Source organism: Garra rufa, chromosome 3 (assembly GCF_049309525.1).
Source record: "Garra rufa chromosome 3, GarRuf1.0, whole genome shotgun sequence".
Classification (NCBI taxonomy): domain Eukaryota; kingdom Metazoa; phylum Chordata; class Actinopteri; order Cypriniformes; family Cyprinidae; genus Garra; species Garra rufa.
The window spans coordinates 51,426,803-51,454,036 of NC_133363.1; the positions used below are offsets into that span (position 1 = coordinate 51,426,803).

General features: G+C 35.9%; 1 protein-coding gene across 1 annotated transcript; it reads left to right on the forward strand.

Moving 5' to 3' along the window:
- The first annotated feature begins 1,242 nt into the window (after positions 1-1,242).
- On the forward strand, positions 1,243-27,007 carry acap1 (ArfGAP with coiled-coil, ankyrin repeat and PH domains 1). Its single transcript, XM_073836346.1, has 23 exons — positions 1,243-1,915; positions 5,323-5,380; positions 6,267-6,386; positions 7,785-7,838; positions 7,978-8,036; positions 8,468-8,651; positions 8,862-8,906; positions 9,024-9,119; positions 14,193-14,267; positions 14,354-14,466; positions 14,822-14,873; positions 15,101-15,201; positions 15,821-15,932; positions 17,109-17,308; positions 17,384-17,453; positions 17,555-17,649; positions 17,768-17,961; positions 20,553-20,600; positions 20,711-20,883; positions 20,968-21,077; positions 22,341-22,451; positions 22,579-22,634; positions 26,176-27,007. Exons 1-23 carry the CDS (start codon positions 1,863-1,865, stop codon positions 26,268-26,270), a joined length of 2,274 nt encoding a protein of 757 aa, XP_073692447.1. The 5' UTR covers positions 1,243-1,862; the 3' UTR covers positions 26,271-27,007.
- The last annotated feature ends 227 nt before the right edge of the window (positions 27,008-27,234 follow it).

Here is a 27,234-nt window from a genome sequence, read left to right on the forward strand (position 1 = left end):
TTTCTATTCATCAAAGAATTAATATTTATAATTGATAATAATAATAAATGTTTTTTCAACAGCAAATCAGTATATTAGAATGATTTCTGAAGGATCAGGTGACACTAAAGACTAAAAGGTGCTAAAATTTTAGCTTTGATCACAGGAATAAATTAGATTTTAAAATATGCTCAATACTCAATATTATACTCAATAGTAAAAATATTTTCAAATTGTACTGTTTTGCTGTACTTTAGATCAAATAAATGCAGGGTCGGTTCTTTAAAAAACATTACTGTTCAAAAACGTTTGATCTTTCATTGAGGTCTGAAAATGTGTTTTCGCTTTGAACTAAGTACATTTTTCTATAACTATAGGCAGATATGCGTTCTTATTTTAGTCATAAACTCATTCAATGATCTTCTCAAGTTTTTTGTAATTCTAATGGAAAGTAATCTGGAAGTTGTATTTTCAAACTTTGCATTTTTAAAACTCATTTTCTGCTCCATTAACATTTAGAGAAAATATAAATTATTGATGTATTTAATTTTTTTTTTTACTTGGTCTTTTAAAAGTCTTAAACCTACCTTCATAAAACCTGTTGTTTGTGTATAATTTGGTTCACTATGCTAAAATGTGTAAAATGAGTTGAAGTAGAGGACTTGCTACTACTCTGTTTACATCAGTAGACAGGGAGAGAGAGATCAATGTTCGTAAAGGCTTTATTTACATGTGTTGACGTAACAGGCCTACAGTTACTGCATGGGATTATTTTGAGATTTCGTCTCTGACTCAGACGCACAGCTTTTGCTTGTGTGTTTCGGTTTTGGCTTGATTTCTTTCACTGCTGTCAGGTGGGGCTCTCATGAATAACAGGTTTAACCGGGACAAGTATGGATAAGCTGTTAGCAGATTTAGTGACAAAAGCAACGAGGGTTGTTAACGCGTGATGTTAGAAACTGGGGAACACTCCCTGAAAAACCCAATCTGAAACTGGGATGTGGAGTAATAATTATTCGCTAGTGTTTTCGTTATGAAATCAATGACTATATGAGACTAAAGCTGGATATTTGTTTCAGTTAAAGACATTTAGTCAGCCAAAATATAAATAATAAGCAATAACATTACAAGAATAATAAATAAGTGTTAATCTCTCCTGAAAACAGCTAATACACAGCCTGTTAGTGTGCCAAAATCCGAAACCCGGAAATAAAGAAGTGCGCTCACGCTAGGGGGTGGACCAACTGTGGCAAATTCAAGAGCGGAAAAAAAAAGTTCTCCTGCAAAGTGCGAACAAGTTTCAGTCCCTCAAGGGAAACGTAGCCTACTCGGACATGCTGTTTGATGAACTAAAGCATACATCGTTGTACAAACTACGAATGGACTAATAAATGGATGAAACGCGCAGAATGGAACGTATAATGAAAGCGTGCTCTTGAAAATTTAGCAAGAGATGAGGCCATAATTATCGGTACGTTTTGCTCTAATTTTCTTATACCAGTACTCGTTTTCTTTCTTTTTGTATTTTTAAATTATTGACACATTATTCTTTTATTTTTTATTTCTTTAATTCGTCGTTTAAGTTAATTACTTTCGTGAAAAAAACAAAAACAAAAAACAAACCAACTTGGGTTTAGTTTTGAAAAGATGCTTTTTGCTCTCACAAGGCAACACCCGACTGATATTTATAGCGAAACCATCCAATGGAAACGACTGGTTTAATTCATCTTTTCTAAACGCTTCCTGATGTTGTCAACACCAGTGGACTCTCAGCGTTGGACGTTTACAGCATAAAGGAACTCTATTAGCACACACCACATAAAGAAACTGTGAGGAATTAAAAGAATTGTTTCGCATCGATTGTGTTCTTGGTAATTTCCAAAATGACTGTCAAACTGGATTTTGAAGAATGCCTGAAAGACTCCCCGCGATTCAGGTAAGCTACTTACTTTTTTCCATATCACTTTGAAAATATTTAACCACACAAAATATTTGTTTTTACAAAAGACAGGTCATGTGCTCCACATTAAAATCATAAACTTCACTGTCATGTGCAGCAGGGATGACGTAGCAGGTTTCTTTCCAAGCAGTTCCAGGATCAGGTCAATGGGTTCAGATTAATGGTTTTGGCCCAGGCGTGCTTGATTAAAACTGATCTCAGATCAGCGGTAAATGTAGCCGCAACGGTCAGTGTAGGAAAGAATTTGCTTAGGTCCATACAGAAGGAATGAATGGGATGATGATTAAGTGGCTCTTTGGACAGTAGGAGGGGACTTTTTTCATCGCGATGGCTTTTTTAATCATTCACATGAATATGTGTAACCCTGGACTATAAAACCAGTCATAAGGGTCATTTTTTTGAAACTGAGATTTATACATCACCTAAAAGCTGCATAAATAAGCTTTCCATTGATGTTATAAAAGGAGAATATTTTGCAATCTGAGGGTACAAAAATAGCCTCAAATACAAAATAATATGCACTTTGTTGCTTAATGCATGATAAAATGAACACAAAGGGACCCTGGACCACAAAACCATTCACAAGGATCATTTTTTTCAATTGAGATTTATACATCATCTGAAAGCTTTCCATTGATGTATGGTTTGTTAGGATAGGACAAAATTTGGTCGAGATACAACTATTTGAAAATCTGGAATCTGAGAGTGCAAAAAAATCTAACTATTGAGAAAATCGCCTTTAAAGTTGTCCAAATTTAGTTTTTTGCGATGCATATTACTAATTGAAAATTACGTTTTGATAGATTTACAGTAGGAAATGTACAAAATATCTTAATGGAACCTGATCTTTACTTAAAATAGTACTTCACTTTCAGAACAAAAATGTACAGATGATGTACTCACCCCCTTGTCATCCAAGATGTTCATGTCTTTCTTTCTTCAGGCGTAAGGACATTTTTTTTGAGGAAAACATTTCAGTATTTCTCTCCATTTAATGGACTTCTATGGTGCCCCCAAGTTTGAACTTTCAAAATGCTGCTTCAAATGGCTCTAAACGATTACAGCCGAGGAAAAAAGGTTCTTATCTAGAAAAACGATCGGTTATTTTCTAAAAACAATTACAATTTATATAGTTTTTAACCTCAAATGCTCGTCTTGTGTAGCTCTGTGTGTACTCTGTGTAGAGATTAAAAAATATATAGATTGTAAATGTTTTTAGAAAATAACCAATCATTTCGCTAGATAAGACCCTTCTTCCTCGGCTGGACTCATTTAGAGCCCTTTGAAGCTGCATTTAAACTGCATTTTGGAAGTTCAAACTCGTGGGCACCATAGAAGTCCATTATATGGAGAGAAATCCTGAAATATTTTCCTCAAAAAACAATTTCTTTATGACTGAAAAAAGAAAGACATGAACAAGGGGGTGAATACATTATCTGTACATTTTTGTTCTGAAAGTGAACTACTCCTTTAATATCCTAATGATTTTTTCACACAAAAAAAAAACGATCATTTTACAAATATACCCATGCTACTTGAGACTGGTTTTGAATCACATATATTGTTTAGCAAATAATTTCTTCAAAGGACAAAAGCCTTTTGAGTTGTTTTTTGAGTCGTTTCCTTCTTTCTTTCTTGATTTCTTTCTCTGGTTTGGCTGTAGATTTAGTGGGCAGCATAATGGAAAGTTTGAGTGCCATGTTTTAGTGGCTGCAGAGGGAACAGACTCGGAGGGTGTAGCGAGTTCAAAAATTAGGTCATCACCATTCAGAAATGAACTTGCATAAACACACACAATATCCCTTTTCATCTGTCATATGGGGATCTAAACATACAGAACATGTGGAACTCGTCTAAACCACATGTACGGCCGTGCATGGACGCTTTTGACCTTCATACACAGAAAGCAATTGAAAAGAGAGAGTTCGCGTGAAGGTGTAAGAAGGCCACTGACACAAACACGTTCGAGGCCTAGTTTACTTCTGACTGCGGCTGCCTCCGGTTGCTAAGTAACGGCTGGGTAGTGGTGGGGGAGCAGGAAGTGAGACGAGAGATACTGAAATGATAAACAGGAGACAGGAAGTGTGTTTTAGGGGTGGATTGCTTCGGAAGCTACAACTTTTTCTTCAATACACAGACACATTTATGCACAAAAAGTGCGTTTCTGATGAACACACACACATTTAAGGCTACAGATATTAAAACACTAGCTATCATACACTTGCAAACTTAGTAAATGGTTACAGAAACTGGGCATCATAGACTAAACAACTGAAGATTGCACCACAGACCTTCAAATCATGCCAAACACAACAAACTTATACAATGTTATGTACCTTGTTGCTAAACGCATGATAAAATGAAAACAATATGTGATCCTCGACCACAAAATCAGTCATAAGGATCAATTTTTTGTATATTTGTAAATTGAGATTTATACATATATAAAGCTGAGATACAACTATTTGAAAATCTGGAATCTGAGGGTGAGAAAATATCCAAATACTGAGAAAATCACCTTTAAAGTTGTCCAAATGAAGTTCTTAGCAATGTATATTATAATCCAACATTAGGTTCTGATATATTAACAGCAGGAAATTTGCAAAATATCTTCATGGAACATGATCGTTACTTAATATCCTAATGATTTTTGGCATAAAAGAAAAATTGATCATTTTGATCCATACAATGTATTTTTGGGTACTTACCTGTGCCACTTCAGATTGGTTTTGTGGTCCAGGGTGACATATGTGTTTTAAAATAGGCTCAACATATCGAACATGTTTGATATCCTCAGACTTGACTACGAAACTCAAAAAAATCAGAGTCTGTGATCATCTATGCGATTTTCTTCAGCTCACCAGACTCTTCAGCAACTAACGTTAACTCGCCTAGACTGTAAATTCATCCAAAAATCATGTACAGTAGTACTACACATTTTCTAGCTTTTACTAAATAAGTTATCTAAAAAGTTCGTTTATTTGATTGTTTTTGTAATATTATGTTTCTCAGTTACTGTGTATTAATAATTGAATTCAGTTTTGAGTTGAAGAATACAAGCATCATACTGCGTCTGTCTGTACTGTATGTGTGAAAAAGCGGGAAACCACAAAGAGCTCAGCTATTTTTCTGTGCGTTCTTTGAGAAAGTCTGACGGCACGTATAAGCGAAGATTCACTGATACAAACCCACATCTGAATGCAGATATAAATGCACACAGTCACAGGGCCTGTCCGTCCTACTGAATGAAATAATAATAGTCCTCCTAACACCTCCTTTGACTAACTTAGTTGTGTTTTGTGCATGTAAATATAGTCTTCTGAACAGGTTGCGTTAAGTTTTTCAGTTCTGGGTGTGAAATAGTATGTGGTTTGTTTCAACAGGGCAGAAATCGAGAAGGTGGAGGTCAACGTTAGTGAACTGGAGACAAGACTTGAGAAGGTGAGGAAATGCTGAGAGACTTATTAAGTGCAAAATCATTCTGACTAATGTTCATACTTAAGAACAAACCACCAACACTTAGATTTAAATGTCAGCAGCACGTAAAATGCTCTACTACACACATTATTGATGAAAAAGTGAAAGTACTACAATTTGTCTAAGTGCTTGTGCATGATAAAACAGAACAGGTGAAAGAAAATCCCATAGACTCATACTGACGTCATATCTAGTGATTTGAGTCAGTATTTATTTGTCAGCAGTGAGTTTTTCATGTTCAAGCACCACACCCGCTCACATTTTCTTCAGAAAATGTAAAAGTCTCTGCTAGGCATTTGATAATACAGGCTTTTTAATCTAAAAGAGTGCAAGAGTCATCCTAAAGCTTACAAACCGTAGACCAGAGCACCATGACTTAACAGTTTTCCCAAAGATGCACTCTCTACTATTGCAGTTTGCTTGAAGTGTCCGCTACTGTTTTAAACCATAACAAACGCAGTCTCATATTCAGGCTTAAACCATACACGCACAACAAACACCTAAATATTATGCTGCAGGGTTTATTGTTTTGACCTTCAATGCTCAATTCCCTAATTTGAAACAAAGTCATTGTTCCTCTCTTCTGGCGTGCGTCTCCCGCTCTATGGTCTTGTGAAGAGATATAGTGTTATGCAGAGGAACTACAAAGAGGAATTGCCAATTGAAAAGCTTTTAACCACAATCCAGGATAATTTCCCCTGAATTTATTAGACTAGATGGTTTCAAACCACAGAGACCTACTATTCATCTCATGATAATTTGTTTAACAAAAGTTTTCATCAGGTTTATGTGTATGTTGCGAATAATATGACATTATTTAACATTCTGAAAAAAACGTGTGTTTGTGTAGTTGGTGAAACAGTGCCACACTATGCTGGATGCAGGCCGTGCCTATTGCCAGAACAGTAAGAGCTTTGTAAATGGCCTCAAGGAGCTGGGACATCACTGTTCTGAGGACCGAACTATGGGGGTGAGTGTATCAACAGTCCTGCAACGGATTTCAAATGAGCATTACTTACTGTACACAAAACCCACATGGGCTAGCCAATACCTGAGACGGTAAATGAACATGTGATCACCCATAACAGCGTCAAAATAAGAAGGAAGTGAACCTGTAAGATTACACATGACTGTACGATAGATTCCAGATGACCAGTGTAGTGAAAATATGGGATGTGAAGATGTTGGTCTGATTTACCTCAGATTGGAAGCTTTTAGTATTTGAAACAAAGATTTGAAAATACTAATGTAAGTGTTAACAGTGTGCCATGACATTATAAAAAAGAAAATGTAGAAAATATGCAGTCAAACCAAAAGTATTCAGACACCAGATATAATTTTTGTTATTTTTTACTAGTGAGTGCAGGACACTATAGTTTATTTACGTAAGTAAGGATAGCAAAATAAAGTAAACTGCGGCATATTACACCCCAAAATTCTTCATAAAGTGGACTACCAGTAAAACTGATACAAATTTGGGACCAAAAGTTATTCAGACACTTTGACCTGACCATGTTTTCTTAAGTGTTTTTTCTTTAATTGCTAATGTGAACTTTTTTCACACCACAGACTGAACAAAATTAATCATTGCTTGTAAATATTGTAAGTATAAATATTGTCATACTAACAGTTTTCTACATTTTTGGTTGATTGCAATCCATTACATATCTTTCTAACAAAGTTATCTGACATTATCAAGATGATTTTTTTTCTGACACAGTTTAACTCTGAGTTCTTGCCGTATTTTAATACCATTTTCTACTATAGTGAATAAACTGGTAATGAGAGAAACATTGAAGGTGTCTGAATACATTTTGGTTTGACTGTACATGACTGTTCAAAAGTCAGTAAGATTACTTTTTTAAAAGAAATTATTATATTTATTCAGCAAGGACGCATTAAATTGATCAAAGGTATAAGATATGTATAATATTAAAAATATACTGTTTTCAACTTTAATAATAATAAGCAGAAATGTTTCTTCTAGCACCAAATTAGTATATTAGAATGAATCATGTGAATCATGTGACACTGAAAACTTAAGTAATGGCTGCTGGAAATTCAGCTTTGCTGTCACAGGAGTATATTATATTTAAAAAAAAGATTAAATAGAAGTTATTTTAAATTGAAATAATGTTTACAATATTACTGTTTTTACTGTATATTTGATCATATATTTGACCTCTGTGAGCATAAGAGACGTCTTTGTAAAACATTCAAAAATCTTACTGACTACAGACTTTTGAACAATAGTGTGTTTGTTGAATTGAAAATGAAAAGGGAAAAGGAAGATCCTGTGTAGCTATATGAGTTGAAAATGAGTAAAAGTTAATAGAATCCTAATAGAGGCTGTGCTTCTTTCTCTCAGGAATGTTTAGAGAAGTTTTCTAAAAAGCTGTCAGACATCGTCACTGCTCAAGAGGTGGGTCAAGTTCTTCCTTTTTACTTTTACTGTTACTACTAGTAACCACTGTGCTGACGATCTATCTGGAGATCCTGTTCCTGTTTTTACTTTTCTTCTGGCTTGTGTCCCATTCCATGAATGATGTCTCTCCCAACAGGAGGTGATTGAAACAACACAAAAGTCTGTGAAGGTGAAGCTACAGAATTTCGTGAAAGAGTAAGGCGTTTTCTTCCTCTGCTTCTTTACCAAGGCTTTTTCATTTCGTACCTCTCTACACTTTAAAAAATAAAGGTTCCAAAAGGGTTTTTTGCAGCGATGACATTGAAGAACCATTTTTGGTTCCCCACAGAACCTTTGAGTGAACAGTTGTTAAAACAACCATTTTGAAGAACATTTTAATAATCTAAAGAATCTTTTGCAACTATAAAGAATCTTTTCTGCATTCGAAAGGTTCCATGGATATTCAATATTCTTAATACAACTATCGATTCCAATAAAGAACCTTTATTTTCAAACATATGTGTGAACTTAGGAGTCTGAGTAAGGAATAATTCATAAATCTCATTATTTTTTTCACTTCTCTTGAATACTGCCCCTTCTAAAAAATGGTTTCATTGCAATTAGTAACTATTGTATCTCTCCTGAAGGGATGTGAAACGTTTTAAGGATGTACGGAAGGAGTTTGAGCGCAGCAGTGAGAACCTGGAGACAGCACTGAGCAGGAACGCACAGGCACCACGCGGGAAACAGCATGAGGTGGAAGAAGTCAGCAATAACCTCCTGAATGCCCGCAGAGCTTTCAGATCAGGGGCACTAGACTATGTGCTGCAGGTATAAACATATACTTCCATATACAGTGGCCTTAAATGTATTTGGACACTTTGAGTCACATTTAAATGTATAAATATCTTTGCATCATATGTGACCCTGGACCACAAAATCAGTCAAAAGGGTCAATTATTTAAAATTTAAATGTATACATTATTTGCTCTTTCTTGTATGCTTATGTGTCATTCGCATTCTCTTTCCACCCAACTTCAGATTAATGTCATTGAGTCCAGGAAGAAGACTGAAATTCTAATGGCGGTATGTGTCATAATGTAATTGTATATAATTGGGAATCTTATTATAATGATTAGGACTGAATGGTAACTTACAATCACTGTTGCTTGTGTGTTTGTCTTCTGTGTGAATGTGTGTCAGATGCTTTCTCTCATGGATGCCCAGGCTTTGTTCTTCCAGCAAGGATACCAATCACTCACAGAACTGGAAAACTACCGCAAACAACTGAGTGAAGAGGTAAGGAATTTGTCTAGAATATGTCTGTCTGTCTGTCTGTCTGTCTGTCTGTCTGTCTGTCTGTTTGTCTGTCTACCTACCTGTCTGTCTGTCTGTCTGTCTGTCTGTCTGTCTGTCTGTCTGTCTGTCTGTCTACCTGTCTGTCTGTTTATCTACCTGTCTGTCTGTCTGTCTGTCTGTCTATCTACCTGTCTGTCTGTCTGTCTGTCTGTCTGTCTGTCTGTCTGTCTGTCTGTCTACCTACCTGTCTGTCTGTCTATCTACCTACCTGTCTGTCTGTCTGTTTATCTACCTGTCTGTCTGTCTGTCTGTCTGTCTGTCTACCTACCTGTCTGTTTATCTACCTGTCTGTCTGTCTATCTACCTGTCTGTCTGTCTGTCTGTCTGTCTGTCTGTCTGTCTGTCTGTCTGTCTGTCTGTCTATCTACCTGTCTGTCTGTCTGTCTGTCTGTCTACCTACCTGTCTGTCTGTCTATCTACCTGTCTGTCTGTCTGTCTGTCTGTCTGTCTGTCTGTCTGTCTGTCTGTCTGTCTACCTACCTGTCTGTCTGTCTGTCTATCTACCTACCTGTCTGTCTGTCTATCTACCTGTCTGTCTGTCTGTCTGTCTGTCTGTCTGTCTGTCTATCTACCTGTCTGTCTGTCTATCTACCTGTCTGTCTGTCTGTCTGTCTGTCTGTCTGTCTGTCTGTCTATCTACCTGTCTGTCTGTCTGTCTGTCTGTCTGTCTGTCTACCTACCTGTCTGTCTGTCTGTCTATCTACCTACCTGTCTGTCTGTCTATCTACCTGTCTGTCTGTCTGTCTGTCTGTCTGTCTATCTACCTGTCTGTCTGTCTGTCTGTCTGTCTGTCTGTCTGTCTGTCTGTCTGTCTACCTACCTGTCTGTCTGTCTATCTACCTACCTGTCTGTCTGTCTATCTACCTGTCTGTCTGTCTGTCTGTCTGTCTGTCTGTCTGTCTGTCTACCTACCTGTCTGTCTGTCTGTCTATCTACCTACCTGTCTGTCTGTCTATCTACCTGTCTGTCTGTCTGTCTGTCTGTCTGTCTGTCTGTCTGTCTGTCTGTCTATCTACCTGTCTGTCTGTCTGTCTGTCTGTCTGTCTGTCTGTCTGTCTATCTACCTACCTGTCTGTCTGTCTGTAGGTCTGTCTGTCTGTCTATCTACCTACCTGTCTGTCTGTCTGTCTGTCTGTCTGTCTACCTACCTGTCTGTCTGTCTATCTACCTACCTGTCTGTCTGTCTATCTACCTGTCTGTCTGTCTGTCTGTCTGTCTGTCTGTCTGTCTGTCTGTCTGTCTGTCTGTCTACCTACCTGTCTGTCTGTCTGTCTATCTATCTACCTACCTGTCTGTCTGTCTATCTACCTGTCTGTCTGTCTGTCTGTCTGTCTGTCTGTCTATCTACCTGTCTGTCTGTCTGTCTGTCTGTCTGTCTGTCTGTCTGTCTATCTACCTGTCTGTCTGTCTGTCTGTCTGTCTGTCTGTCTGTCTGTCTGTCTATCTACCTACCTGTCTGTCTGTCTGTAGGTCTGTCTGTCTATCTATTAGGGGTGCAACGATTCAACTTACTCACGGTTCGGTTTGTATCATTTAGAGTCACGGTTTAGGTACGGTTCAGTATGTGCTAAGTTTAGGGAAACATTTTTAAAAGTAAAGAAATAAGAATAATCTATCTAACTACAAGCAACAGCACAAATAAATACAATAGAGTAAAGATACAAATAAAATAACCAGTGATTTTTCGTTTTTTTAGGTAGGTCTAACATTAGTTTTTAGGTACAGAAACTAAATAAAATGATCAAACGTAAAAAAAAACAGTATAAATTGAAGCTTAATCTTTATCAAAGTTACAAAAGCTATTCAATCAAGAGCAGTGAATGAGTTCCTTGTTGTTGCTGTTTGGTAAATATTGCTGTCAATTTAAGAGAATGCACTGATATTTAACATTTAGCCGGATATGTCATCTAGGATACTTGCCAAGATGGGAATTTGACAAAATTTTTGTGTGAATTTGTACATTCAAACACAATAAGAGAGCTTAATATTTGCACGCATTCTGAGGCGCAGGTTTGTGTGCTTCAGATGAGCGCACACACAGATCTTCTCATTGCATCTTATGGCTCTTAAATGTTGAGACTGGCAAAGCTTAAGTGTGTTTAGTTTAAATCCAGATCTACCTATCTGTCTGTCTGTCTGTCTGTCTATCTGTCTGTCAGCTAATATGTATGAAATTGGCATGCAAAGCTGCTTGAACACATGACTAAAAAAGAGGAAGCAAAGAAGAGAAAAGTGTGAAGTACCAATTAGGACAAATGCAAGTGTTACTTGGAGGGGGAAACACATTAAATCGATCATGTTATAAAGTAAAAAAAAATCAGAAGTGTGACATTTGAATTGAAAAAAAGGGGCAGAAGGTCTAATGACAGGAATGTGATTGTACATTCAGAGATCACATGATGCCTATCATGACAGGAAGTTTTCTGCCAGAGTGAGCAACAACAGGAAACAGTATGTATCACACAGGGGTTTGTGTGTGTTGGCAAACACTTCTGTGCTTGCAGAACTGTAAAATTGGCTGAAAAATAGCTTAAAAGTGTAAACAAACACCAGATGAAATTCGTGGACTTAAAACTCACATCCAAATTCTAAGATCTGCTAATATCTGTTTGCTTTTAATTCTGTTGACAAGCTCAAATACTGCTCATTTGATGTTTTAAAGTTGTATGAGATTCATATATTTATGCAGCAGTGTTTTCACAAAGTAATGACTTGATGTTACTGTTGATCATGAAGTTGAAATGTAGAAGTTTTAGACAGGAAACTTACTCACCTTCTACTGGCCTGCGAAAAACCACAAAACCTGCTCATGGCTTCCTGTAAGCACAGGAAATGGTGAAAAGCTTAGCAAGACAAATGTCAAGAGAGATCTCTAGAGCCTATTCATAGCAGTGATGTTCTTTAGAGCGCTATACAGATTGAATGTCTTGGGATAGAGAGGCAATTTAAAATGAGAGGTGGCTGCTTTTTTTTAAAAGTGTTAGAGAACCAGGGACAAGAGGAAAAGCTGTGTTTTAATGAAATGACAGCAGGGAGTGGAAAAGAGTGGGGGAGAGAACAGGAAAGTCCGTGGAAGATAACAAGCAAAAGTGGAGGTGATCTTTATGACCTCTTCTTGATATAGGTCAGGAAGTTGAGTCAGTGCCAGCAGGTCTTACATCCTTTCTCATTCAGTTCAGCCCTGAGTGACGTGCACTTTGACTCTTTACTAACTGTGGTCCAGAAACCCGCCGCACGCCAGAGAGACTACTATTATAGCAGACTTATCATCACAACTCTTGACTAGAAAAGTCATGTAATAACTATATACAGCAGTGGGGATTTAAACTGAGCCGCTGTGCATGTGTTTATAATTGTATGATATGCAATTAAACTTCCATTCTGAGATCTAGTTAAAAAGTCCAAACCTCAGTCTCAAAGAGTTTCCATCTTTTCAGGATTTTCTGCTCAAGGCTGATGATACTTGTCTAAACAGGCAATGTTTCCTTGACTGCATGTGTAAATAATTATTATAACATCCACAAAACATAATTTAATATATATTAAAACATATATTATTCCGACTCACAATTTACAATATAAACTCAATTTTATAATTTTTCTCTAAATTTTGTGATATAAACACAATTGCAAGTTATAAAGTCAGAATTGCGCGAGATAAACTCACAATTCTGACTTTTTTCTAAGAATTGTGCGATATAAACTCACAATTGCGAGTTATAAAGTGAGAATTGCGTGATATAAACTCACAATTCTGACTTTTTTTCTCAGAATTGCAAGATATAAACTTACAATTCAGACTTTTTCTCGGAAATGCAAGACATAAACTCACAATTCAGACTTTTTTCTCAGAATTGTGCAAAATAAACTCACAATTGCGAGTTATAAAGTGAGAATTGCGTGATATAAACTCACAATTCAGACTTTTTTTCTCAGAATTGCAAGATATGAACTCACATTTGTGAGAAAAAAATCTGAATTCTGAGTTTTTATCACAATTCTGAGAAAAATTAAAAAATTGTGAGTTTATATAACGCAATTCTGAGAAAAACCCCTCGCAATTCTGACCGTATAACTCCATTGTGAGCTTATATCATGCAGTTCTGAGAAAAAAGGCTGAAATTTGAGTTCATATCTTGCAATTCTGAGAAAAAAAGTCGGAATTGTGAGTTTTTTGTGAGTCACAATTCTGACTTTATAACTCGCAATTCCGAATTTATATCTTGCAATTAGGATAAAAGTTATAATATAAACTTGTGAGTTATAGGCAGAATTTCAAGATATAAACTCACAATTCAGACTTTTTTTTTCTCAGAATTGCAAGATATAAACTCTCGTAATAGAGTTTGTATCACACAATTCCGAGAAAAAAAAAGAGAATTGTAAGTTTATATCACGCAATTCTGAGACAAAAGTGAGAATTGTGAGTTTATATCACCCAGTTCTGAGACAAAAAGTGAGAATTTGTGAGTTTATATCACGCAATTCTTAGAAAAAAAGTGAGAATTGTGAGTTTATATCATGTCATTCTTACTTTATAACTCGCAATTGTAAGTTTATACTGCGCAATTCTGAGAAAAAAGTCAGAGTTGTGATATAAAAAGTTGTAATAACCTTTTTTCTATTTTTTATTTAGTGGCAGAAACAGGCTTCCATAATATATAGCTTTATGTTTATTAAATGAAAAGAACGTTGGACTTGCATTATCACTTGCAACTGTATTTAAATGCATAAAATGTGACAAGTTTATAAAAATGCACGTCTTTTTGTGCAATTCTTTCAAAAGTTCAGTTCGTGAATCATTTTATTTATAGGTCACATTAAAACTAAATCAAGCATGCCGTTATGAAAATCAGATTGATGTCAAATCAAATAACTTCATTCCAACTTGACCTTTCACAAATTAGAAAGTATAATTAGAATCCAGTTTATTTCATGTACATGTAACAAAGTGACCCAAGTCAGAATTTAAAATGTCATTCACTTTTACTTGTTGCTCCTCTTTTTCTCTAGTATACTCAACTAGTCCTAAATTCTGCAAGAGAAAAAAGGGACATGGAGCAAAGACATGGTGCCGTCAAGAAAAAGGTAGTAAGACTCTCCCTCAGATACAAACAACATTGTATGAGACTATACACGTATCTAAGGGAAGATATATTTGTGTCTGTCTTAAGGATGTGTCATATGATGACTCCATAATGGACTTCAGCCCAGATGCACCCAATGGCATCGCAATGGAAGGTTACCTGTACAAGAGAGCCAGCAATGCTTTCAAAACATGGAGCAGGTACAGGACTTCAGTCACAGAAATAATTCAAATACATGAGTTCATTTAACAAGCAAAATAATTAAATAGAAAATATTAAACTGCATTATTTAATAAATTACAAAAATAATAGTAATTAAAATTAGCCCATTTGAAAAAAAAAATCCTTTTTTAAATTCAATAGAATTTTATTTCACTCATTATCTGTTTGAAAAAAATTCCTCTTCCCCTTTTGCACATTTGTCCATCGAGGGGGTTGAGTGTGATTTCAGAGTCTGTGAGTTCTGAGATGAATTACAATCATATGTCTGATTGCATTATTAATACCTTACATGGCCATGATATTTGTGTCTGTGTGTGTGTGTTCATACTGCAGGCGCTGGTTCTCTATTCAGAAGAATCAGTTGGTTTACCAAAAGAAACATAATGTAAGTATCAGATTGTCTAACATGAAGATAACGTAGCTTTAACCAATAACAGTGAAGACACATCAATTCTCACACACATACAGTACTGATGCATTTACACACCCACAAACCACAGACGAAATAGAATTGGAAATTTATAGAGAATTGAGAAGCTTGTTTTAATTGTTCTTTTTTGGTGACCTTATACTTGTCTTATTTTAAACAAGCTCTCCTTCTCTCTGTATCAGGAGCAGATCACTGTTGTTGTGGAGGACTTGCGTTTATGCACAGTGAAGCCCTGCAGTGAACAAGACAGACGATTCTGCTTTGAGGTCGTCTCTCCCTCCAAGTGAGTCTGTCTTTGTCTTTGTCTGTGTGTGTGTGTGTGTGTGTGTGTGTGCACCTGGTATTCATCACGTTGTGGGGACCAAATACCAGTAGATTTTGACCTTGTGGGGACATTTCTCAGGTCCCCATGAGGAAACAGGCTTATAAATCATGCACAATGAGTTTTTTTGACGAAGTAAAAGTATGCACAATCTCCTGTGAGGGCTAGGTTTAGGTGTAGGGTAGGTGTAGGGTGATAGAAAATACGGTTTGTACAGTATAAAAACCATTACGCCTATGGAATGTCCCCATAAAACATGTAAACCCAACGTGTGTGTGTGTGTGTGTGTGTGTGTGTGTGTGTGTGTACACTATTCTGTCAGAACTGGAATATAATTTGTATGTGTATTTTTGAGCATGCAACATGTTTCTGATTCTTGTGTTGTTGTGTTTGGGTTCTTGCTGTATTTAGACTGTTAACAGACCTGTAAATATGTTATTCTGCATTTAGACAAGTCTGTGCATAGCCCACCCATGCTCCAAATTACAGGATCTGTGTGTGTGTGTGTGTGTGTGTGTGTGTGTGTGTGTGTGTGTGTGTGTGTGTGTGTGTGTGTGTGTGTGTGTGTGTGTGTGTGTAGGAGCTGTTTATTACAGGCTGATTCAGAGCGACAGCAGCAAAGCTGGATCAGCGCTGTCCAAAACAGCATCGCCTCAGCATTCCAGGACAGAAGAGATGACAATCTTGGCTCAGTATGTCACACACATATGCAATTAACTGATAACTGTAGACATACCATAGATTTCTACAGATTTATATAAACCTGTTATATTACTATATTATATTGTAAAACTATATGTGTCCCTGGACCACAAAACCAGTTATAAGGGTAAATTTTTTAAAATCTATATAATTTTATATATCTGGAAGCTGAATAAATAATTTTAAATGATGTTTGGTTTGTTAGGATAGGACAATATCTGGCTGAGATGCAACTATTTGAAAATCTGGAATCTGAGGGTGCAAAAAATCTAAATATTAAGAAAATCGCCTTTAAAGTTGTCCAAATGAAGTTTTTTGAAATGCATATTACTAATCAAAGATTAAGTTTTCATATATTTATGGCAGGAAATTTACAAAATATCTTCATGGAACATGATCTTTACTGTATCCTAATGATTTTTGGCATAAAAGAAAATTAGACGTATGTGAAAACTATGCTATAAATTTGTTACAATTTTATTTAAATTTATTTTTAGCTTTATGTTTATATAATATGTAATATAACAGTTTTTATTTATTTCTATATATATATATATATATATATATTTTTTAATCAGAGGTACAGTAGGTGCAGCATTTATTTGTTAGATTTCATATAACCCCCCCGGTTCTTAATGCATTGTGTTTCCTTGTGGAGTATCAGTGAGCATTTAAACCTTCTGTAATAGTTGTATATGAGTCCCTCAGTTGTCCTCAGTGTGAAAAGATGGATCTCAAAATCATATAGTTGTTGGAAAGGGTTCAAAAATGCTGAAAAACCACAGAATTTGTGGAACCTAAAGGATTTTAACTAAAGCAGTTTAACTGTTCGGGACAAACAAGGGACTCATAAACAAGTGTTACTTAACAAAGCAAACAAAACAAAAAAATCACAAATGTGGATCAACATAGTACTGAGAATCAAGTGTATGTAAACTTTTGAACGGGGTCATTTTTATAATTTCAACTACTATTTTCTCTTGTGGACTATATGTAAACGTCTTCTATGTGAAATATCTTATTCAGGTCAGTAGGCCTACTAAATAAAAAATGACATGCATTTTATGTGATCGCTCTTATTTTGGTCAAATAATGAATATTTTGCAGACTCTGCAAGGTATATGTAAACTTTTGACTTTAACTGTAAGTGTGTGTGTATTAAATAGAGAGATCGCTGTAGCTCAGTGTCTGCGGGAAGTGTGCGTTTGAGTTCTGGGGAGCCGGAAACATCAGGTCGGGAGGCTCTGGAGGAGGTGCAGGCTATCTCAGGGAACGGGCAGTGCTGTGACTGCGGGGAGCCTGGACCCGACTGGGCCTCTATCAATCTGGGCATCACGCTGTGCATTACCTGCTCTGGCATACACAGGTAACACACATACACACACACAATTATATAATGTATCACATGAACATGCATCTGAATCGGTTTTTATGTTTGCAGGAGTTTAGGTGTCCATTTTTCGAAGGTACGATCCCTGACGCTGGACTCATGGGAGCCAGAGCTCGTCAAAGTAAGCGTGTTCAATGTTCTCATACTGTATGTTCATGTATGAGATACACGCAGTTTGATTAGTTACACTTTATCTCTTTTTGTCCATTCTCCTCTTTCTAGCTCATGTGTGAGTTAGGAAACTCAGCCATTAATAAGATCTATGAGGCGCGTATTGAAGAGATCACAATTAAGAAGCCCCATCCCTCTAGTCCTAGGTACAGTAGGTGTTTGTTTATATATTATATAGGCTAATTACTGTGACAGTCATCACTAGAGATTTCTTTAGAATTAAATATAATCTGTATATGACTGTTTTTTTGTTTTTTTTTTCAGACAAGATAAGGAGTCATGGATTCGCTCTAAATATGTGGAGAAGAAATTCATCCACAAGCTCCCAGAGACTGGGCGAGGAACGGTCCTGCGGCGCTCCAGTGCCCGTCGAAACCGAACAAACACACAGGACAAACCCAGCACACGCCCTGCCCTCAAACCCAAACCCAACCGAGCCACTCTGCCACGACTTTCAGGTACACAAGCAGATATAGCAAAAACCTTTTTAGAATTTACACATATACACTACCAGTTAAACGTATTTGAACCGTAAAATTTTTTATTTTAATAATTTAAAGTCTATTCTGCTCACCAAGCCTGCATTTATTTGATCCAAAGTACAGCAAAAATTGTAAAATGTTTAACCAGTAAATATTTTTACTGGTTACAACAGCTGTTTTCTATTTTAATATATTTTAAAATGTAATTTATTCCTGTGATTTCAAAGCTGATTTTTTTAGCATCATTACTCCAGTCACATGATCCTTTAGAAACCATTGTAATATTCTGATTTGCTGTTTAAAAAACATTTATTATTATTATTATGTTGAAAATAGTTGAGTAGATTTTTTTTCTGGTTTCTTTGACTAATAGAAAGTTCAGAAGAACAGCATTTATCTGAAATAGAAATCTTTTGTAACATTATAAATGTCTTTATCATCACTTTTGATCAATTTGAAGCATCCTTGCTAAATAAAAGTATTAATTTCTATAATTTCTTTCCCCCAAAAAAGTGTATAATGTTAAAAAAAAGAAAAGATTTTTCAGATAAATGCTGATCTTTGGATCTTTCTATTCATCAAAGAATCTTAAAAAAATGTACTCGACTGTTTGAAATATTGATAATAATAATAATAATAAAAACAATTCTTGAGCAGCAAATCAGCATATTAGAATGATTTCTGAAGGATCATGTGACACTGAAGACTGGAGGAATGATGCTGAAAGCTTTGAAATCACAGGAATAAATGACATTTTAAAAATATATTCAAATAGTAAACTGTTATTTTAAATAGTATATATTTTACTGTTTTTGCTGTACTTTGGATCAAATAAATGCAGGCTTAGTAAGCAGAAGAGACTTCTTTAAGAAAACATTAAAAATCTTACTGTTCAAAAACTTTTGACTGGTAAGTCTTTTGCCCAAGAGACTGTATTTTCCTCATCAGAACAGATTTGGAGAAATTTAGCATTACATCACTTACTCACCAATGGATCCTCTGCAGTGAATGGGTGCCATCAGAATGAGTCCAAACAGCTTTTTCCTTCACAAGAAGTTAACTGATGAACTGTGGATTGCTTGTGGATTATTGTTGTTTTGTAATCAGCTGTTTGCATTCTGACGGCACCCATTCACTGCCAAGGATCTATTGGTGAGCAAGTGATACAATGCTCAGTTTCTCCAAATCTGTTTTGATGAAGGAAATATGTATCTACGTCATAGATGGCCTGAGGGTGAGTCATTTATCATGAATTATTCCTTCAATGTAAAGTAAACGAAAAACTAAAATGCAACTGATGAAACATAAATAACTGTTTTGAAAGTCCTCAAACACTCCTCACATGGAATAATCTGACCTGCGTGTCTGTGTGGGGGAAGACATCCTACATTCAGATGGCGATGAGTTGCCAGTAAAGTTACTGATAGCGATAACAAAGATGGACACTAATTATACCACAGACACCAGAGAGAACCTTGCATTCGGTTATAAACAAACTTTCATGTAGCTTGCAGGGAAGTGTGCACAAGTATGCTGAGTCAAGGTCAGTTCTGTGAACGTTAAACTGTATCCTCTTGCGGTTCTGTTTTTAAAAGATACATCTGAAAGACTAAAGATGCAGAAATACTGCATCAGAGTGACATCAAACTTTGGAAAATCTGCAAGTCATGGAAATTAATAAAATCTTTAAAAAAGGTCATGGAAAATTCATGGAAATTTCTGTAGCCAGTATAAAAATAGAAATTACATAAATGTAATCTCTGTATTTGTCACAAACAGCTGAAAAAACATGCAAATTTATTGGTCATAAAGTATGAGGACCAACACAGATGTGGTGTCTGTACACAAACGTCTGTGTTTTTTGAGAAGTAAATCTAAACTCTGGCGATGTTCTGTAGCTTCGCCAACTTATTATCACTTCAACAAAAAATACATGAATACTGAATAGTAATTTGTGACCCTGGACCACAAAACCAGTCATAAGGGGCAATTTTTTGAAATTCAGATTTATACAACAACTGACAGCTGAATAAATAAGCTTTCCATTGATGTGTGTTAATTAGGATAGGACAATATTTGGCCAAGATGCAACAAAATATTGAGAAAATCACCTTAAAAGTTGTCAAAATGAAGTCCTTAGCAATGCATATTACTAATCAAAAATTAAGTTTTGATATATTTACAGTAGAACATTTACAAAATATCCTCATGGAACACGATCTTTACTTAATACCCTAATGATTTTGGCATAAAAGAAAAATCTGTAATTTTGACCCATACAATGTATTTTTGGCTATTGCTACAGATACACCCGTGCTACCTAAGACTGGTTTTGTGGTCCAGGGTCACATATGGCTATAAAATAAAACCTAAACTATAAAAAATAAACAATAACCAACCTGAAATCTACAGGAAATAGAATTAAAAACAAAAACAAATGCAAAACTGTAGCAACTGTAGTTGTGACACAAACAAGCTAGAAGACATGTAAATTGAAGCATTGAAAATAAGTGTCTGTTCCAGTTTGGACTGATCTAATCAATGGGCTGTTACTGTTTCCCCTGCAGGCCTGACCCCAAGTGACATAATGAAGAACAATTCCGGCTCTCATAAAGGTTACACACACACACACACACACACACACACACAGATATGATGTTCCCACATCCATTTGATCACACAAACTCCTCACACACACTCTCTCTCTCTCTCTCTCTGTGTACAGAGAATGATGAAGAGGATGATCTGAGTGGTCTTCATCCCGGGGCTTTGTTGTATCGATCTGCGGCAATGCAGCATTTCCCTCTCATGGCAGACGCTCTGGCACACGGCGCTGATGTCAACTGGGTCAATGTGGCTGAAGACAGCAAAACTCCACTAATACAAGCCGCTATGGTTGTAAGTGTACAAGAAAGAGAGCCCATTGTTCATGTTGTGAGTGAGTATTGCATAACTGTTACAATGAATAATTTCTCTCTGCAGAATTCCTTGGCAGCCTGTGAGTTTCTTCTACAGAACGGCGCTAATGTTAACCAGGTGGACTTAAACGGGAGGGGACCACTACACCACGCTACTATACTGGGACATACAGGGTAACACAAGTCTTAGATACCAGGGCTGGGTAAAAAAATGCAGTATGTAATGTCAGAATAATTCTAATTAATCTTTATTTGAACAATTGCGATGCTCAATTCTTAAAATCAGTTTGATCTTTTACTCTCTGTTAGTGTTTCCTGCAACGCTTTTCAGCAGCGGTGCACCCTGCTGTTGAATATATGATACTGCAGTAGAATCTAAAGCCTTGTGCCAATAAATTTGTATATACACAGTTGAGGTCAAAAGTTTACATACACCTTTCAGAATCTGCTAAATTTTAATTATTTTAGCAAAATGAGAGGGATCATACAAAATTTATGTTGTTTTTTATTTAGTACTGACTTGAATAAGATATTTCACATCAAAGACGTTTACATATAGTCCACAAAAGAAAATAATAGTTGAATTTATAAAAATGACCCCATTCAAAAGTTTAACGTTTTTGATTGTTAGTACAGTGTTGTTGCCTGAATGTTCCACAGCTGTGTTTTTTTTGTTTTGTTTTTTGTTTAATGATAGTTGTTCATGAGCCCCCTGTTTGTCTTAAACAGTTAAACTGCCCACTGTTTAGAAAAATCCTTCAGGTCCCACAAATTCTTTTCACACTGAGGGCAACTGAGGGACTCATATGCAACTATTACAAAAGGTTCAAACACTCACTGATGCTCCAGAAGCAAAAACAATGCATTACTTTTTGAATTTGAAGATCAGGGTAAATTGAACTTTTGTTATCTGGGAAACATATAAGTATCTTCTGTAGCTTCTGACGGGCAGTACTAAATAAAAAAAAAAATATCATATTATGGCAAAATAAGAAAAATGTACACATTTTTATTCTGTTCATAAGTTTACACCCCCAGCTCTTAATGCATCATGTTTCTTTCTGAAATCAGTGAGCATTTGAACCTTCTGTAAAAGTCCCTTAGTTATTCTCAGAGTGAAAAGATGGATCTCAAAATCATAGTCATTTTTGGAAAGGGTTCAAATACACAAAAATGCTGAAAAACCAAATAATTTGTTGGACCTAAAGAATTTTTCTGAAGAACAGCAGCAGTTCCACTGTTCAGGACAAACAAGGGACTTATTAAGGACTATCACCAAATAAAAACACAGCTGTGGATCATTCAGGTAACAACACAGTATTGATAATCAAGCGTATGTAAACTTTTGCACAAGGTCATATTTTTTTGATACTCAATATTGGAGTCATACTTGTACTGTCAAACACATTTCTCAAACATGTCTCTGTGTCATCGTAGGTTGGTGTGTCTGTTTCTTAAGCGAGGAGCGGACTACAACGCAAAAGACAGTGACGACAAGGACCCAATCGGCATTGCCATAGATAACGCCAACGCTGACATCGTCACGCTGTAAGTAGTCTTAGACAGACAGAGAGCATCAGCTGAAAAGGACACTAATTAGCTTAGAGTACATTTGATGAGGTGCTTCCTGCTAAAAACTCAATTAACATATTACCCACTGTGGTTTTCCTCCTAGACTCCGGATAGCCAAGATGAACAAGGAGATGCGGGAGATGGACGGCACTCCATCAGGTCATTCTGAGGGGCGGGGCTCTGGTGGTGGGGGTGGGACTGGGTCTGTGATTGGACACACTAAGAAAAGCTTTCAAAATATCAAGAACCATCTCAGTGGTCGGGCACCAGGTGGCCAGAATTAACTGACTGTAAATTTAGATGAGGAAAGCTGAGCTTAACAGAGAATTAAAAAAAAAAGAAAGAACACTATGTGGATTCGAGCACTTTGAAAAAGCACTTTAAGATGGATAAAACCACTGAATGTTCATAGATAACACTACGTTTCAGTAGCAAGAAATGAATCAGACTTCATTTCATTGCTTTTAGTACCTGTGCTAATGTTTTTATAAAATGTTTTATTAGTACTGTGTATTGAAAATGGTTTTGCATGAGTAATATTCTGTGACATTTTGCATTTACACAAATTGGTCTTGTTATGGCTGGTGTTGGGCTTCAGATATTAGAAAAGGCAAAATACTCCACTAAAAAGTTATATTTGATTTATCTAATATTCAGTGAGATCAGGCATTACAATTTTGTTTAAAGGTGCAGTATGTCATTTATTGTTTTATGCCAAAGCATAAAACACCATAAAACACTACCAGTCAAAAGTTTTTGAATACTAAGATTTATGTTTTAAGAAATATGTTTTTCTTCTTCTCACCAAGCCTGCATTTATTTGATCCAAAGTGCAGCAAAAGCAGTCAAATGTTAAAATATTTGTACTATTTTAAATAACTGTTTGCTATTTTAATATATATTATAAAATGTAATTTATTCCTGTGATTTCAAAACTGAATTTTTAGCATCATTACTTCAGTCACATAATCCTTCAGAAATCATTCTGAATCAATCAGAAATATACTGATTTGCTGCTCAAAAAACATTTGTTATTATTATTATGTTGAAAACAGCTGAGTATAATTTTTCAGGTTTTTTGATGAATAGAAAATTCATAAGAATAGCATTTATCTGAAATAGAAATCTTTTGTAACATTATAAATGTCTTTATCATCACGTTTGATCAAATTAAACCATCCTTGCTAAACTACAGTATTAATTTCTATAGTTTCTTTCCCCAAAAAGTGTATAATGTTAAAAAAAGCTTTTTAAGATAAATTTCAGAATCCTGAAAACCTCAACAGTTTTAAATATTGATAATAATAATTATATAAAAAAATGAGCAGCAAATCAGCATATTCAAATGATTTCTGTGTGACTCTGAAGACTGGAATAGTGATGAGAGCCCTGATCACAGGAGTAAATTACATTTTAACATATATTCAAATAGAAAACAGTAATTTTAAGTAGTAAAAATATTTCTAACTTTTACTGTTTTTGCTGTATTTTTGTTCAAATAAATGCAGGTTTGGTGAGCAGAAGAGACTTCTTTAAAAAAAATTAATTCACAAATATTCCAAAAAAAAAAAAAAATGTGCCAGAATGTCTGTTTTTGTTTTAGTATGTGTGATTCCACCCACAGCCAGTTTAACCTATAGTATTTCGTCATCCCGGGTTGCCAGTTGGTGGAAAACACAGCATATTTAAGCCATGAAAGGCAGAAAATGAGCTGACTCAGAGATCGCAGATTCTACCCTACAGTTTAAATTTTTTTTTACCATTTTAACCACTAGCTGTCAGTGTTACATACTGCACCTTTAAGATAAAGGATAAACTCCACAACCAGTCATTATAGTGCTTGCAAGACATCAGCATGTTGAACTTCTTTCCTTCTTTTAATTTTTCAGTTAATTCAACTTGAACTCTATCTATCTGTCTATCTATCTAGCTATCTAATTATTTATGTAAACATACCATTTATCTGATCATGCTGCCTTGCAAGCACTAGAGAAAATGCTTCAGAAAATGCTTATGTTTCAGCTGTTATGGGGTGGGCATGGATATTTGGCATTGTATGTATTCCCTTTCAACCAACATGTTTACAAATAACCATCATAAATCAAAGTGTAAATGCAGTCAAAAGTTCAGCCCCTCTTGTTATGATCACTTTTAATATTAGACTTCCCAGTAGGATTCTGTTACTCTTAATGAGATATTCTTATTGCAGTGCCAGATGTTCACATGTGTGCTGTCCTGTGGTGCTTATGCTTTTTGCATCTGTTGTTTTGCTGTGGGGCTTGTTTAAGGCAGTTCGTCCATCTGTGTCTCTGTATACAAATCTGTATTTGCTGTGTGTGCTGTGTGTGTATGTGCATGTCCTGAGACCGGTGGCCAGGTGTCTACCGCTTGCAGTGTGTGTCCTCTGCACCGCGTGCCACAGGTAATCACTGCTACCATATGCCTTTACGTATGCATAACTGCTGCACTTATACACAAATGCAAATCAAAGCTGTACATCTGGGTGATGGTTTTCTGACCCTGGACCACAAAACCAGGCATAAGCAGCACGGGTATATTTGTAGAAATAGCCAAAAATACATTGTATGGGTCAGTATTATCAATTTTTCTTTTATGTCAAAAATCATTAGGATATTCAGTAAAGATTGTGTTCCATGAACATATTTCGTAGATTTCCTACCATAATAAATATATCAAAAATTCGAAATATGCATTGCTAAGAACTTCATTTGGACAACTTTAAAGCCGGTTTTGTTTTGTTCCCTTAGATTCCAGATTTTCAAATAGTTGTATCTCAGCCAAATTTTGTCCTATCCTAACAAACCATACATCAACGATAACAAAATATTGACCTTTATGATTGTTTTTGTGGTACAGGGTCACATTTAAACGTCATGTTAAACTCAGTTTAGTCTCAGCCTCAGACGTCACGCCCACGGAACGTTGGCTAAATATTTGATGCATATGGTACGCTTAACTTGAAACACTTCAGGAATGTCGAAGTCGTCATCTGATTAGTTGAATTTGACCGGATTTCCGGAAGACGCGAGTGTCGCGTTTATTTTCGGTCCGCCGGGAAACAAAGCGCAGACTGATTTACTCTGCATTTTGCTAAAATGTGCTTATGCAGACGCCATTGTTGTTATACACATATGCGACGTTCGCGAACAAATTACTGACTTACTGCTTGTTCTCCCTCTTCTTCGTTATCTTTCAATGCTGGTTATTTCAATGACTGACTTGTTGCATGCCAGTCTATTGTTGTGGGGGCATTTCCACGCACAGAAACGTGACGCTGAACGAAACGAACTGTGATTGGTTGTTTGACATGTCGATCAAACGGTCTTATGGGCGGGACTTGGCCAATGAAAGCTGCCATGAGTTCCAGACCTTCAGCCGTCAGTCTGAAGGTCTGGCTACGCGAGACTAAACTCAGTTAGACAACAGGTTTCAATCATTTCACACGCACAGGGATATCATTTACACTTGAATAGATTGTAGTAGATAGTCTTGTTTGTCTTGGAAGTAAAATGTGATCATTTGAATAGAGAATCATGTAACAAATATGTAAAAGGATGCAAAAGAACAACACAAAAACCTGTCGTTTTGCATATTGTTTGAAATTGTGCTGCTCTTTCTCAAGACAATATTCTGCTTGTAATTTTTTTCTCTCTCTTTCTCTGTTTCTTTCCTCCTGCAGGTGATGATACCTATCATGACATTTTTAGGGATTTCTCCCAAATGGCCTCCAACAATCCAGAGAAGCTTAAGCGCCGTAGCACTGATATGAAATGAACCACCTGACCACTAGATGTCAATATTACACCGTTACACACACACTTACACTCCAGTAGACAAAATGAAGTTACCACATACTTTTCTTTTCTTTTCTTTTTTTGCTGAAACGGCACCCAAAGTAAACACCTCTTATGAAATGCTGCTTCATTTGGTTTGTCTGGATGTGTGGGTCTAAACATCTGGGTTTTTGGATATTTATCCCGGTTTAGGCTTTAAGATGTCATCTCATCATTCTGGTGTTTCCCGTCAGTTATTTCTTTTCATAGACCTTCTGTACCCGAATAATTGATAATTAGAGCAAGTTTACATTCCAAATGGTATGAAACCGAGACAAGCCGGACTGTAGTGGTGGAGTAGATGCTTTTGTCTTTCTCATTTAGATGGCTTTTTTTCTCTTGTTCAGATGATTTTCAGTGGACAGGTTGCTTTCTTTTCGTTCACTATGTTGTGAGCCACAGTGTTAATGCAACTTGAATGTACATGTTACTTTGGTTGAGAAATCCCTTTTTGCTTAGTTCTCTTGTATAATTCTAATTGTATTCTCCTTACAATTTTATCTTTTTATAAGTTCAAAACAACCAGTTTGAAAATGGTTAATTGTTTTATGAGCATGCAATGTTCTAATGTTCTATAAATGAATTACCGTGAAAACGGTAGAATGTGTAGCTAAATAAATAAATGATTCATGACTTGCATTTCTGAAAATTTTGCAATAAAACTCAAAACACCTTTAATACTTGAACTACTGTTAATAGGCCAACCATTTAAAAGTCTGGGGTCTGTGGGGGTTTTCTCAATACTTTTATGCACCAAGGCACATAAAATAGTTCAAAAAGTTGCAGTTAAACATGTATTATGTTACAAAACATTTATAGTTTAAATAAATTATATTCTTTTGAACTTTCTATTAATTAAATAATTCTAAAACAATGCATCATGGTTTCCACAAAAAAATATTAAG

Coding starts and splice junctions, on each gene's coding strand:
- acap1 (XM_073836346.1), top strand. CDS start 1,863: ATGACTGTCAAACTGGATTTTGAAGAATGCCTGAAAGACTCCCCGCGA. Junction 15,933..17,108: donor GAGATGACAATCTTGGCTCA/GTATGTCACACA, acceptor TGTATTAAATAG/AGAGATCGCTGTAGCTCAGT. Junction 17,962..20,552: donor CACTCTGCCACGACTTTCAG/GTACACAAGCAG, acceptor TTTCCCCTGCAG/GCCTGACCCCAAGTGACATA.